Below are 16,798 nucleotides of genomic sequence, written 5' to 3'. Positions count from 1 at the left end.
GTTAGGGGAATTAGTTTTTGCTCTTAACACCGCTAAACAAGAGTCTACTGGGTTTACTACAGCTTTTCTGAATTTTGGTAGGGAACTAAGTGTCCCTAGGGCGATTAATTCGACCAACCCCCAAAATGAGGAAAACAGTAACTCAACCGAAGTAACTAGAGACATGACTCACCGTACAGAACAAATACGGCACCTGCAGGAAGCACATGAGTTTGTGCAAGCTCGGTTGTAGAGGGCTTTTGAACAGCAGGCTCATCATTACAACCTACGCCGTAGAGAAGTTCGCTTCCATGTAGGTGACAAAGTTCTTCGTCGCACAAATCCGTTATCATCCGCTGTCGACAGTTTCGCAGCTAAACTGGCTGCAAAGTTTGCCGGACCGTATACCGTTATTAAGGTAGTCTCTCCTGTAGTTTATGATCTGAAAGATGAACAGGGTAAGAAGGTTACCAACGTCCATATTAAAGATTTAAAACCGTTTCATTCATAATAAAGGTGTTCTCACCTCACCGTTAATCCGTAAATTTAACAGGACCGTCCATCATGGTGCCGTTAGCCCAGACCGTTGATTCGAGGGCGTTCGCTGCTTTGTTTTCTTCCACCGTGCAGCTAATCAGAACCATTGTTGTCGTCTAATTCGTATGTATGGCTGTATAGCAAACCGTTTCAGATGACAACTTTCCACCGTCGGTACAAGGTTGACCGGAAGCTGGCCGAAGGGGGGTTTGGCCGGGGTGTCCAGGCTCGGCGGAGGGGCCGAGAAGAGACCGTTGCGGTGAAGATGGTGCCTTTCAACGCGGATGAGATCAGGGAGGTACAGCTCCTGGAGGGTATCAACCGCCCAAACGTGGTAAGATTAAATGAGGCCTTGGTATCCCCTCCGGACATATATATGGTGATGCCCTTATACCAAGGAGACCTCTGGGACCTGACAAATGAAAAAAGACGAAGAGCCACAGTGTCGGGGTTCTACCGAATACTGCGTCAGGTGGCGAAGGATATAGCCGCCTGTCACCGGGAGCATATCGTCCACCGTTACTTAAAACCGGAAAATGTGCTCCACCGAGGCGACCGATACGTGGTGGCTGACCTGGGATTGGCCAGGTCAGGGCCTCCTAACCGATCTTCGGCACCAGTTTTTACTGGGCCCCAGAACAACACCGGGGAGAACCATATGGTACAGGAGTGGACCTTTGGGCACTCGGGTTGGTGGCCCGATATGTGGCAACCGGTCTGATTCCACAACCGGACGACCGATACTCCGGTGCTGGGCTGGCGGGCTTAAGCTCCCCTGTCTGGTGGTTCATCGAGGGATTGCTCAGAACCGATCCGATCCTGAGGCAGCCCTGAGGCGCGGCACTGAGTAAGTAAGTAAGTATTTATTTTGCCATAAAAAACTACAAAAGTAGTATTGACACGTCAAAAAAATAATACAAATTGTTGTATAGAACATCTCACAATACAAAAAACATCCTTAATGCTATCTTCAAAAAACATAAATTGTTGGAGTCATATTAAAATTCCCCATCCCAAGTCGGCCCAAGGAGTCGGAACAAGCAAGTCATACACTGGAGCTCCCCTCCTTACAGTATTGAATAAAATCAGAGATCGAGTAGAAAGCATTTTCACACAATATAGATCTTAATTTACTCTTGAACACTCTCAGCTCCACAGTACTCTTCAATAACTTTGGTAGTGAATTATAAATAGATACGCCAGCATAATAAGGTGATTTCTTAAATTTTTCTCGATTTTGTTTCACCAGATCTAAGTTATCCTTATTTCTTGTCTCATAACTATGAATATCTGATCTTTTTTGGAATCTATTCTTTTCATTATGAACACGGGAACACAACTTATAGATATAAATGCAAGGAACAGTGAGAATCCGATTATCCTTGAAAGTTTCCCTGCAACTCTGTCTATAGCTCAAGCCATAGATTATTCTCAATGCTCGCTTCTGTCCAACAAATATGCGATGAGCATGACTCGAATTTCCCCATACGCAAATTGCGTAACCAACAATTGAATATACATAAGCATAATATATGTCGATCAGCGCGTTGGGAGTGAAGGACTTTTTCAGAATACTCAATGCATAGCATGCTTTATTGAGTTTTTGTGCCAAAATCTCGACGTGGGGTTCCCAATTCAAAGAATCATCGAGAGTTACGCCCAAGAACGTAGCACTTTTGCTTAGTTTCAAGACCTTATTTTCAACATCGATCGGGGACATTTTACCCGCCTGAGACATATCAAGAAGAACTGTCTTTTCCATATTTATCAAAAGGTGATTTTTCCTACACCAGTCCTGAAAACTCCTAATCACCACTCTCACCCTTTCTCCTAGATGATTTTTACATTTATCACGTATCACTATTCCTGTATCGTCAGCATATATGAAAACCTCACCATCATTTATAAACTCATGGAGGTCATTTATATAAAGTATAAAGATAAGCGGGCCCAGCACACTTCCCTGAGGTGTTCAAATATATCAGAATGGCCATCATCAGTTTTGACAAAAAATTTCCTATCTTTGAGGAACGACAAAATGAACCTGTTCAAAAATCCTCGTATTCCTAGGCGTTCGAGCTTTTCAGCACAGAAATTGGGTGAGAGACAGTCGAAGGCTCGACTGTGATCAAACAGCACCAGCACAACGAACTCACCTGAGTCTGCAATTAACGAGGTCCACCAGATCACATATGCTGTTCTCAGTTGACAAACCCGGTCTGAAGCCATACTGACGGAAATATAAGGTGTCACTTCTATCAAGAAAATTTATGATCTGATCATAAACAACACGCTCAAAAATCTTGGACACAGTTGCAAGGAGAGAAATGGGCCTAAAGTTTTCAGGCTGTTCACAGTCTCCTTTTTTGTATACAGGGACCACAATAGCAGTCTTCAGAATGCTCGGAAACTCGCCAGCATAGACAGCCGCATTAATGGCATCCGATAGGTATGGAGACATTTCATGTTTGCAATGCTTAATCAACTTCATCGGTATGTCATCAAAACCTGTGGACGATAAGTTTTTCGATAAGTTGATAATCCTTATAATATCTTCTGGGCTTACTGGCAAATAAGCCATCGACCTGAGTGAAGAACATTTGCTTTTAGTGCAGTGGACTGAGAGGAAACCACTGAAATGGTCCCTTTGCATGTTAGCAACTACCTGTGAAAAGAACAGACCAAACCCATCAGGAGATATTGCACCTGTGCAGGTATAGTTCTTTTTTTCTTTACCAAGACATCTGTTCACCAAATGCCATACGGCCTTCTGCTTATTGCTGGAATTTTTCACAAATTCATTTGTTCTCGACATTTTTTCCTGCTGAATTTCAATGCTCACTCTTTTTTTATTGAGTTTGTAATTCTCTACCAATTCAGGTGTTTTATAGATAATTTTAATGGCATTCAAGACCTCCAGGTTTTCAAGGAGCATTCTTACTCGTCGGGAATAAGCGATTCTACCACTCTGACATTGCAATCTTTTGATTTTTTGTGGAAAAGCTAATCGGAAGCTCCAAATTACATGCTCCTAGTAATCATTGAATAGTGCATTGCCGACATCCACAGAAGGAACCAACCTTGACAGATGCACTCTGAATTCCTCAATACTTTCATCATTAATGCATCGAACTACTCTACTCGTGTCAACCTTAGGTTCATCATTAAACACGGTATTGTCAAAATATGAGAACTGTACGTGATGATCGGATATGCCTGGGTCGAAATTTAGGAATCTCAACTGCGTCAAATTGGAAATTACATAGTCTATTCCACTTTTCGTTACAATGTCACCATATAAACAGACTCTTGTGTAACCATGATAGGAGAATTCAATCCATAAGAATCCAAAATATCATACAATAACTTCTTAGTTCCATTCTCCCTGCATCGATCTATATTTAAATCTCCAGCAACGATCGAATAGTCGTATTTGAGAGTGGCTTTACCAATTAAGATTGAGAATTGGTCAAGAAAAATATTAATATCTGAATGCGGCGTTCTATATATACAAATAATACAAACACGCTCACGAAAAGACACACAAGAGCATTCCAAGGTAAACTCATATGACATTCTATTTAAGTAATATATAGGCTTACACTGGTTAACCAAATCAGATCGAGCCAGCACCGCAGATCCACCATCTCTTGTTTCTCGGCAGAAAGAGCTAATGGTACCATAACCCTCCAATTGCAAAAGAGCATCCAGACTTCCATCAATGTGGTGTTCACTTAAGCAGACGAATTCAGGCTGGTGTGTGCTCAGAAAAGCTTCTACTAAGTTCCGTTTTTTAACTGAGAGTCCCTGTATATTCCAGTTCATCAGACTCCACTCCTGACTACCATCAGTAGTCTCATTCATCGATCTTTTGAATTCTGTTTGGCCGCTCCAAAAAACTTGAACCTTCGTATAAGTACTCCAGCTGGCCAGTTTTCTGACTTATATAGACATTCCAATAATTTTATGTCAGCACCAACTCTAAAAGCTATACTGCTTGCATCGTCTCGACAAGGTAGTTTTTCAACTTGAAAATTTTCACCTTCGAATTTATTTTTCAGGTGAGTCTCGATTCGAGTAGCCTTGGCATCCTTATCTACTCTACCTACATATAGCCAAACGCGTTTCGGGGCACTGCAGAAAGTAACATTATTGCTGTCACTTCATTTTTCTTCTTTTGAGCTTGGGTGGCTGCAGCAGCTGTTGTTATCTCCCCACTCAGTCTTCCTTTTTTCTTAGTTTGCTTTATATTATTGCGGTTTAATATATTACATTCATCAGAAGAAAAAGCACTTTTTTCTCCCGTTTCCTTGGAAAATTTGCTCAGATCGGCAACCTCGCGTTTTTCGCTAGAAGTTGGTGGCTTTACCTCAGACGCATTTTTATTAGTGTTCAACAGACTAATGATTAATTGCTTATCACTTACTGTTTTTTCTAACATCTGAACACTTTTCCTCAGGTAGGTGACCTCCATTTGGGCCAACTTTAGTTTGTTTTGAAGCTTGTCATTTTCGAGGTTAACTGACACTGATTTTTGCACTTCACTTGAAGAATCGTGAAACATGTCGGCATCCTGTATTTCTATTACCTCTCGAAGTTGATCCGTTACTATGACGTTCACTGGAACTTTTCTCTTGAGTATTATTTCTATTAAATAATCTTTTTTTAACTTAGATAACTCAGAGTACATCTCATCAAAAGATGCCATGTTGCCGACTATGTATGAGTATGAGTATGGGGCTATGGACGGGTCCAACCTTGCCACCACCGTTAATTCCTTTACCACCCCCATTGGGTCCCGTGCCGCCACCGTTAATACCGATACCTCCACTGTCCGTGTCTCCGTTATCCCCGCCCAATATCCCGGCTACCGAAGGGCCTGTCCCAGTCGAGCCCATACCACTGTCTACGAGTTTGGCGACCCGACTGAAAAAACAGCCAGACTTCAGGAAGTGGTCAGCTTCTGTGAAGAAAAGGGTGGCAGCTCTCGTACACCCCAGCGAACCAAAGCAACGCCGAACCCGTCACCGTTTCCGATTCCCGTCAGGATCAGTTCGACGAGTCTGTTACGTCATCCAGGGGTGTTAACAAATCCTTCTTATATTCTCAGACTGAACACCGCTGGCGAGTACCTATATTTGTTATCGGAATTTTAATTCGTTAAAATTTTCAAAGTTGGTGTTCATCCTTAGTGTCCAGATTTTTTTTTATCGTTGGTACTGCAGAAAACATCAGATGAGCTTATTTTTCGTATCTTTTTTCTGATTTTTCTCATAGCGTAGAAAACTTTCGGCTTTATATCATAGTTTTATATTAGACTATTTCAGTGAAAATTTTATTTATTATATTATTTTCAAATTGTTTGACATTTTGAGATTTTTGAGTATAACACCATGTCGGAAACCTCAGATAATGAGGGTTCCTACATGGAAGCGACCGATGCTGAAGAATTCACCGAAGGCGAACACGAGGAGCTTGTAAAGCTCAGAGAAGAAAATGGGCAGTTGAAAGCTCAAATAGTCAAACTGACTGAAACTGTGTCACAGTTGGTCGGTGAGATGCGCCTCTTGAGGAAGGAAATGACCCGCAATAATATGCCGAAATCTCCCACTTACGCCGCAATCACAAAACCGGTAGCGGGTTCAGAAAACAATTTCCTTAAAGGAATTGTTTCACAACCCGAAACAAGGAAAAATGACGCAGGTTGTTGTCGCAACGCAGGTTGCGAAGGACTCAGATGCATTGGCGGACTCGATCTAAAGAGAATCGAGAATAAATTACAGGATAGACGACGATAATGAAGATTTGGAAGAACTGGTTGAAGAAAATGATGAAGAAATGGATGAATTACCAGCGGCTGCTGAAATAGACAAGCCAACATCGCCAAATGAAATCAGGGAAATAATTAGAAGCTTGAAGAAGAAGAAAGCTCCCGGAAGCGATAAAATAACGAATGTTATGTTAAAGAAAATACCTAGAAAAGGTATAGCCGCTCTAACAAATATCGCGAATGGAATCATGAGGACAGAACACTACCCAGAAAAATGGAAAACAGCAGAAGTCGTAGTATTCAATAAACCATTTAAAGAGAAGAAGTTCCCACAAAACTACAGACCGATAAGTCTACTGTCTGTTCTACTGGATATTCGATCAAAATATACAAGTTGATCCGGAATTATCTCAAAAATAAAAAATTTTACGTGAAAGTGGAAGGAGAATGCTCCACAACAAGAGATTTAGAGGCTGGAGTACCCCAAGGGTCAGTGCTTGGGCCACTTCTGTACAACATATACATTCACGATATTCCGAAGAATCCAAGAACCATGCAAATGTTATATGCTGACGACACAGGCATAGCAACTCGAAACCATAACCCAGAAGTAATAGAACGAGTTCTACAAGAAACGATTGACGAAACAAATGACTGGTGCATAAAGTGGAAAATCAAGCTCAATGGACAAAAGAGCCAAGCAATATTATTACAAAAGAGAAGACTGCGATCCACAACGAATCTAGAAGTTGACGGCGAAGAAATCGACTGGAGAAATCGACAAGCCAAATATTTAGGAATAACACTTGACAAAAGACTTACTTGGAAAAGTCATATCAAACAAGCAATCGACAAAACGAAAGCAGCGATGAATAGACTCTACCCTCTGATAGGAAGAAAAAGCCACATGTCGAAAGAGACAAAATTGAAGATAATCAAAGCCGTTGCTAGGTCTCAACTAACTTATGGATCAGTTGCCTGAGGCTTCGCGGCAAAGAGCCACATCTCAAAAGAATTCAGGCCACTGAAAACAAGCTGAACAGAACAGCAGAGAAATTATTCGAAACAGCGAAAAACCATCCGAATCAAGAACTCAGGAGACTAGTGGACAACGACCCAGAGGAAGACAAAAGGAGAATGCGAATTTACCGAAGGAGACCAGGAGATCAATTAAAAAGAGATTAAAATAATAACAGAAACTTATTGAAAAATTCAATAAAGTGTTAATCCAATAGACGATAAACACATAAATCCCAGCACGATAGTGTGCGAGAAGTAAACCGACTAAGAGATGAACGGTTTATAGGCAAATGCCCGGAACCAAAATTCAAGAAGCAGTTAAGGGTTTTCAGTGGGTCTCGAGCTCAGAAGAGTGAGAAACCCCGAACTTGTTCCCTCTCAGAAGAGGGTGGTTCGTCTGATTTGCAGATTTTCCCCCTGCTACACCAAAAAAAAAAAAAAGCTGGCGAGTTTGGAGTTGGGGTGGAAAGGACTGAATCCTATACCACATCCGTTAGGACCCTTAGGCAAGCGCACCACGAACCTTGCACCGCCGCCACCTGAGGTGTCAGCCCGACTACTGCCGCCATCGGCTAATTACCGGAAACGCAAAGGATATACAGAGCAAAAATGGGACCACCGTACCTCCTCTGCAACCGAGGTCAAGAGAACCGCCTATGAAGTGCCGACCAGAGGACCGCCTGCCCAGCGTACCGTGGGGACCATGGGCTCAGATGTATTCCAGGAAATCCGTCCAGGTATGTGCTGGCACTGTGGACAAGGACAGCATAATAGGACGGAATGTACCGGTAGGGCAGTATTATTTTGCAGTAGGTGCGGACGCCTGGAAACTCTATCTAAAGATTGCCCTTGCCACTCAGACCGTCGACAACCTCCAACCGGACCGACCAAACCCCGGGGAAGAAACCATCCTAAAATTGTCCGATCAGCCGAATCGCAATCGGCGACCGACGAACCGCCACTTACGTTGGAGAGACTGGGAGGCCGTTTGCCAACGAGCAAAGAGTTAGCACTCCGCCCCCCTCCATCCTCTGCCAAAGTGGGATCTTGTAAGGAGAAGACCCACTAATAAACCGTTAAAATTAGAAACATGTTTTATTCCGTGACCTAACACCGTACTGAAATCAAACCGTTAATTAAACATGATCCCCAGTCATGTGAAATTCCGTTTTATTACTGTTCCGTTAACCATCACACCGTTGATTTGACAAACCCTTTGTCAATATCCTTACAGAAACCGTCACCGTATAAGATTTCATATCCTACTCAGTTCACCGAACAAATCAGTATCTGCCATGTAATCTACATTTTGTTCAGTGGATTGAATGGATTCATGATACCGTTCAAGCTTTGCAATTACAATTGGAAAACATTATCAAATGGTCAAATTCATTTAGATATTGCCAATCCGTACAGCAATACCGACATGTAAAAACTATTTAATTTGTCATCTGTCTGTGTTTCTGAAAGGTACGTCCTGTAGACAGAGCAAAGCACAGCTTGAAATCCGTTACATTAATTATTCTTTAAATTCACAAGGTTCCGAGACAAACCGTTGCTTTAAATATTGTATTCAGAATAGTTAAGATGAATAACTATTAACAAATACTAACCTTACTACATTAATAACTGGATAGATAGTCTGAATTGTATCTAGTTCTCTACTACTGTTCTCCTGTGCAACTTTTTCTATGAAATTGTAACACCGATACTGGTGAAAGTGCATATCCGTGATCTGTTCAATTTATTCTACCCAAGAAAACTGGAGAATGCTCTGTATACAGTCAGGGCGAAAAGTATCGAAGAATTGAAACATATATGTGAAGAACTCATTCAGCGATTTCTCGACTGGTGTCGTAAAAATTCGCTTATTATAAACTTGGCGAAAACTCAAATAATTAAGTTTCAAAACCGCGATTTCGGTGGGTCTACTCCACTTGCGGTGACAGTTGCGGGTAATTCTCTTGACACTGTTGAATATGTCAAGTTTCTGCCTCACACAGCATGGAATATTGCAGTGAAAAATTTCAAAATATTCTCAAGAAAGATTTCATTGAAATATTTATGAAAGGTTCGAGAATATTTACGGCAAGAAAGTTTTCGCAAGATTGGCAGAATATTTCCATGATATGTAATAAATGTTTCATGAAATATGACTTCATAAGATTCATTAATATTTCATGAAATATTCGACGAAATTTTTATGACAGATTTTGCAATATTTCAGGAAAATAAATATCCATATGAATCAGAATATTTGTGAGAAATATTTCTTAAATTTTTCAAAAAATTTTTGCAGGAATATAAACTAAATATTTCTAATTCGTCTACATTGTACATTGAAAAAAACCTTAAAGTAATATTTCAGTGGAAGATTTTCGATGAAAAGCTGAAAGTGTAAAAATTATATCAATTTTCATTCCCGAAATCTTACTGAATGCTCTTTGAAAGATTGGCTGGCCAATAATTTGTATAAAGATCGCTAATATGTATGAAATATTTTGTCTTCCAAAGTACCTATAATGCAACTGAACATTTCATTAACGTTTCAAGTAATACTACAATAAATATTTCAGAATCGCTCCAGAATATTTCTTTGCAATATTTCTGAAAGATGAAGTGGAAGCCCAAATAAATTGTTAATATTTCATGTAATATTTCAGGAAATGATATTTTGATTTCACTGAAACGTTTTCATATAAGAATTCATATATTTAAATAAATATATAAGAAATATTGCAGGAATATTTCAACACATCTCCGGATTTTTGTGCGGAATATTTTGGGTTATATGTTATATCTGTGCAATATTCTACTGACTTTTCATTTAATATTTTGTCGTTAGCATCCCTCTTGTTTAAAGTTACTGTCTATTTAATGTGTGAATATGCTATTATTCTTTTCGCACTGGGTAGTCATTATAGTACGTCGAAAGAGCAAATAACAACAACAAAATATCTATCTGTATGAATATAATTGACGTTATACTCTATACCTTGTTTCTTCAACATTTTATAATTTCGTCTGTAGATTTTTTATTGAAACTATATCGCATAGAGTAGCATCAATTTATATTTCATTTTATCCCTTGATTAACTCCGGAGATACTCAATGACATTCACCTACTACCACTTTATGTATATTAAATTCATCTTTAAATTTTCGTCGTATCCTAATTAACTTTTGAATAACGCGCTCTTCTCTCGACTAGACGAGTGTGCGTCGACGCGGCATTCCCAGTACCCCCGATAGAATCAGCAGCGATGCCAGGTTGGAGAAATTTTCCTAAGATTTATTTTCCGATGTCCAGAAATTGTTCTATTTCATATATTACACAATCTTCAATTACTCTAAGCCACGGTTTTACATTCTACAGTTCAGGTTCAAACCGAGTTCAAAGTTGAATCCATTGTAATTTTGGACAGTTCAGTTCTATTTTGTCATTGTCAGGCAGTCAGTTGAATTGGGTTCAACGTTGGATTCAGCTTTTATCTGTAACTGTATAACCGGCATTCAATCATTATAAGTACCTAATAAATAATTTGTGAAGTAGATGAATTATTTTTAAACATATTGTCTTAGGAACTGACTTAAAATAAATAATTTTATTCCTTGGATACAAAAGAACTTAACAAGTACTACTTTCAGAAGTCGATATTCTCTATATCTCTATCCGTTCTTCTCAAGGCTTGATAAAAATGAAAATCAAGAATCTAGGTAATTCAACATAGTGAAGATTTACTCTACTCTGGATACCGTATACTGGGGAATAAAATTTCTGGACCCGGCAACGCTGATCACTAGCCACCTGCTTAGTGCAGAAATGAGAAACGGCAGTACGTGAGGTTTGGGTTTCATTCGAATTTCTACTCTGTAATCTGTGCATTCGAAGAAGCGCAAGCCGAACAAGGAAGCATTCATTGGTACCATCTTGATTTTGTCGTTTGCGCGTTGTCTCGATCGTTTTGTGTGTTTGTGTGAGACTTACGTGTGTATTGATTTGGAACGAAATAAATTCCAGTTTGATTACCACTTGATTCTTGGTAAGTAGGTAACTTATTTCCTCTTTAACGTTTTCCATCTACTTGCACGTGTTATTAAATCTATCCATTTGTGCCATAATGTCACCGAAATATTTGTATATGTTCATTTTTATTATTTTTCATCACAATTCAACTGTTTCACCCTGTGTCTTACCTCACCACAACCAGGTTGAACGAGAGGTTGAATCTATTCAATGGAATTTTCGAATTAATCTTTATTCTTTTTATAATATCTATTTTAACATGTGATTGGGAGCTAATGAATTCCATGTTTTACGGATTTCTACTCGTATTTTTATTTTTTGTTATTTGTTAACCTATTTATGCAAATAAATAACCTAACCTAACCCATTTATGCAAATTATATCATTTGATTGAAGTTGGTATCATACTTCATACTTTGAATGATTTGCAGTAGCTTTTGGTGTAAGGACAAAATATGAAGAAGCGACAGATGCCGAAATAATACAGTGTTACCCATACGGATATGGTTGGATGACTTCAGATGGTGGACGGAATACAAAGTGAGTTTTATAATTTTTTCATATCCTGAGATTATTTGCTTTTCTTCAGTTCACCCTCAGAATAGAATGAATTTTGTGTTTCTTTTCACGACTACTTGCTGTGCGAGTTGCTTTCAAAATAGAATCTGCACTAAAATTGTTCTCGTGATGTGAATTTCTTTAGGACTTCAATTGTTTTGTAAATAATGACTTCACTTTATAGAGTGTGAGAGTCTAACTTCAAACAAATTCTGTGAAAAAGGGCAGTTTTTTTGTTGTAAATATACTAGCACAGGTTGAATTAGTATTTTTAAATGGCACTTTCTTAAGTGAAGGAATATGATACTGTAATTTGATACATTATCGAAATTTTTTTGATTTTTGCCGAGGGGGTAACCACTTCCGAAATCGATGTACTTTTGAAGACCGAAATCATCATCCGAAATCCCGAAATCATCATTCGAAATCCCGAAATCATCGTCGAAATCATCTTGATTTCCGAAATCAATGTACATTTTTCACATAGTGGTTATCCTCTCGATTTTTTAAATCCATTTCTGAATGTTTTATCAAGTTGCTCTCAAGTATGTTCCAAATATCAAAGTCTTATTTCTTGTCGTTGAAAAGATATTCAACAAACATCGACTAATTCGAAAACGAGGGAATCTGAGAAATAACTCGGTTATTTCAAAAATTGAATGTCACGAGGTTCTTGATAATCATTTTCTGTCAAATGAAAAGTTGAATAAAACTGATTAATGAAAGTAGCAGCGAAGATTAACGAGGATATTCATTAGTTTGTCGTTCTGTGGGTCACAACGTTTGTTGAAAGATCGAACAAAAGAATATTAAATAAAAACTCAATATTTGGGTGCGTATGTGTAAGATGTCTAAAACACTGGTGTGTGCACTTGTCACTTTTTGCAAGCATCAACATTTCAGAAAATCGGGGATATGGGATCAGTTTCGTGGCGGCGCCACCATGTCATTTGCTTCGTTCTATCATTGTTCTATCGAAGGAAGTCCAAGATACTCTCTCGTTTTATTTTGTTTTGCGTTGATATCGAATATCGATCAACGAGTGCAAAATATGAACTGGCCCATTTTGTCAGCTGTTAAGGAATATTTGTGATTTTCGTTGTAAAAACAAATTTGTCAACATTTCAACACTACCGAATAAGGGTTCAGAGGAGTATTTACTGTTCTTCTTCAAGATAATTTCCGTTTGGCAACTTGAATTCGTGAGGGGGGTAATTCAATATGATTTTAATAAAAGACAATTGATTGGTTGAATATCCAATATATTCAGTTGATAGAAAGGTAATTTTCACTTCATCTATTCAGGAAGAATATTTGAAGAACAAACTCGAATAGATTTATCAATTTCTGATTCTCAATACATGCTCACAATTCACATTACGTATTTCCAATACAGTTTCTTTGAATTATTGCTGAAGTTGCCATAAAACTCAGCTATATCCTTCCCGAATGTTCGTTCATCTGATTTTTTCTGCCTCAAATTCCAACAACACCGAATTATTAGCTGTAGTTCTTGATTGTCCATACAGAAAACTGAACTTACTGAACGACATGTTGAATAAATGAATGTTCTACACCCTTTTCTCGAAACTGATACATTTTCACACACTAATAATCGTTTATAAATACAACATATTCGTAAGTCGTAGGAAAGTATTCAAATTATTTTCAATTATCACATGTCAAATTCTAAACAGCGCTACCTACAGTGGGAAAAACGAAACTGATCCGATATCCCCACGAAATTAAAAACAAAATCGAATCAGTGAATACACCAGAGTTTAAGACATCTTACGTATGTGTAACTGAGTAGTCATAAAAAAATGATTGTGCGCAACTTAAACCTCCGATCGCTCTGTCCGGGCATATTTACAAAAAAAAAACTGCCTTCGATATACTGAATTTGTTCAAAGTTAGAGACTTGCACTATATAATCTTCTGTTACCATCTATTTGTTCTAATAGCAAAAATCACACCGATCAGGAATTTGACAAGTTGAAGAAAATATATTTCAGTAAAGTGTATCTTTTCAGTACTATAAATATTCCATACAACCAATGTAGTATCATCTAGTACTGACAGGTGCTTTATAAATAATTTTTACATCAGTTGGCGTCAATTTCGAAATTCTATGATGTTATTCAGTTCAAAACCCTCTAGTAAGCATTCGAGCATCATTCGAAGCCAAATGCTATGCAACAATCTTCAATAAAGACCCCATATTTACTGCTGCTGAATCATTTTTCTGAAAAGTACATATTAATTATTTTTCCTCCAATTTCGCGATAATTACCCCAATTCTTAGAAGAACTTTCATGACCCTAAATTGACAAAATATGAAACTTTCTGTTTCTGCAAAATCATAAAAATATATTTATTCCAGGAATGCCAGCAGCCAACGACAATTTCCGTTTCAATTATCTGCAGATCCTGATGACGAAGATAAAGGTTTCATTGATACATATTTTAATGTATGTAGTTAATGGAAAATGAATAAATTCTTTTAACTGATTTTGATCTATTCAATACAAATATAACCTTGTTATACTATTTCAGGAAAACCTTATATATATAAATATAATCCTCAAAAAAATATCTTGCGAGATCTTTGAACAATATTTAGCAAGGGACTTCATAAGATACAAATCCTCAAAAATTTGGTATTACTTTGAAGATATGTGTTCAAAGTATTGCTCAATTCTTCAGGAACATGTATTTTATGAAGTTACTCAGCTACCCTGGCGAAATGTTGTTCAGATAATTTGCAAGATATTTTTTTGCATATTATTGCAGAAATGCAGATAACGCTTAATATAATTCAAAACATTTCCTAAATTTTTAAGGAAATAATTCCTATCATTGCATATAAATCTTACAAAAATATTTCTTGAAAGATTCCAGCAACTTTATACAAACATCGCAGAAGTATATTTCGTAACATTTCAGAACCCCTCGTTGGAAGATTTCGAAAACCTCTTCTGAAGATTTCAGGAAACATTTTCTTCAATTAGAAGAAATCTTGCATAAATATTCCATGTAATATTACTATGATCTTTAGAAGAGATTTCACATAATGTTGTAGAAAATATTTCAAAAATCTATATGAAATATTTCATGAAATATTTCAATGTGAGAAAAAGTCGGACATAACTTTATTTCATGAATATTTCAACGAAAGATTTATTAAATATTCAAAACCTTGCGTACAAATATTTCATAAATATTTGACAAATATACCATGCTATGTGGGTGGGACTGAACGTTGACAGGTTTTTGAGATGGAATTTTCAAATTGACCATTTATGCCGTAAGCTCAATAGTTCGTATTATGCTCTGATTATCGTCTGAGGGGGTCTGTCTCCACAGAAACCCTATTGAATATATATTATTCTATTGTTTACAGTTACCTAAACTACAATACCATCCTATGGGGCGGATCGTCGGAATGCGATCGTGTGTTCATCACTCAAAAAAAGATCATTCGTCTTATATTCGGCTTGAAACCTAGAGATTCATGCAGACTGATATTCAAGAACTATCAAATACTTACACTACCCTGCATTTACATCCTAAATTGTCTTTTGTATGTGCGATCTAATATTAATTGTCTCACGAAATGCTCTGATTTCCATAGCTATGGAACTAGGAACCGAAATATGATTTGTGTGCCAAGGCACTCGACGGCCAAATACGAGTCATCCCCCAGATATGCCGGTATTACATTATATAATCATCTGCCGAATAGGTTTAAGTCCATGAATGAGAGAATGTTCAAGAGGGAGATCGAAAAAATGTTATGTTCCAGGGGATACTATGATTTGAAGGAATTCTTTTCTGATGTATTAGAATAATAGTTTTGTATTGCTTACTTATGTATTGACATTTCCTATATACCTCTGCGGTATCTGAAAGGATGAATAAATTATTATTATTATGACTTTAGCCTTGCGGCTTTCACACTCCTCTCCAGAGGAAAATTCACCTATCCCAGATATCTCAGATATCAAAAGGATTAAGCTCTGTTGGAGCCCTTTCCAGGTTGTCGGGCTCGTGGTGGTGGTCGGGTCCGGGTCGCTCCTCGCCTCCCTGCTGTAGGCTGGATTCCTGCTCCACCCGCACTTCCTGTCAGAGCAGACGGTGTTCCTCTGCATTCCCCATGTACTTGCGTACAGTTCTCGCCGTTCCGAGCAGTACCGCCTTCTGCATGACTCTATAGATATTTTCGTCCAACTGAAGTTTCCTCAAGTTCTCTAGTAGTTTCTTCGGTATCAGGCCTGTAGATGAAATGACAATAGGTATGGTCTTGATATCTTTCAGCTTCCACTGTCTTCTGGTCTGTTCTTCGAGATCTCTGTATTTCGAAATTTTTTCAGTGTGTATCTAGAAGATTGTTATTATTTGGAATTGCCACGTCGATGAATAGTGCTCTGTCCTCATCCTTATTGAGCAATATGAGGTCTGGTCTATTGTGGGTTATTTTTCGGTCTGTGAGAACCGTGCGATCCCAGTAGAGCTTGTGATGTTCGTTTTCTATCACAGCATCCGGATGGTAATTGTAATAAGGAACCTTTTTCGAAGTTAGAAGTTGGTGTTTTAGTGCCAATTCTTGGTGAAGAATCTTGGCAACAGCATCATGTCTGTTTTTGTACTCCGTGCCCGCGAACTTCTGACATCCCCCGGTAATGTGCTGGATAGTTTCATGTGTCGCACAGCCATAACGACAGCTATCGTCCGCCACTGAGGCATCCAGGAATCACCTGATCCTGGATGGCGAGCATGAAGCCCTCTGTCTCAGGAAACAACCTTCCGGAAGTCAACCAGTAGTTCGACGCAGATATGTCGACGTAATCATGGTTGACCTCGTTCTGGTGCCTCCCATGCAAAGGTTTGCCAATCAGTTTCTGCAT

The 16,798-nt window shown here is 38.4% G+C and overlaps 1 protein-coding gene and 1 long non-coding RNA gene across 2 annotated transcripts; both read left to right on the top strand.

Moving 5' to 3' along the window:
• Window positions 1-781: 781 nt before the first annotated feature.
• Window positions 782-1,237, top strand: LOC123322321 (cell division control protein 2 homolog 3-like). Its single transcript, XM_044910264.1, has one exon. It carries the CDS (start codon window positions 782-784, stop codon window positions 1,235-1,237), a length of 456 nt encoding a protein of 151 aa, XP_044766199.1.
• A 10,526-nt stretch (window positions 1,238-11,763) lies between these two features.
• On the top strand, window positions 11,764-14,402 carry LOC123322243. The gene is made up of 2 exons (XR_006539086.1): window positions 11,764-11,873; window positions 14,275-14,402. It is a non-coding gene; the product is annotated as an uncharacterized LOC123322243 (long non-coding RNA).
• Window positions 14,403-16,798: the final 2,396 nt, after the last annotated feature.

Source organism: Coccinella septempunctata, chromosome X (genome assembly GCF_907165205.1).
Source record: "Coccinella septempunctata chromosome X, icCocSept1.1, whole genome shotgun sequence".
NCBI lineage: Eukaryota > Metazoa > Arthropoda > Insecta > Coleoptera > Coccinellidae > Coccinella > Coccinella septempunctata.
This window is presented reverse-complemented; position numbering and strand designations above follow the sequence as displayed.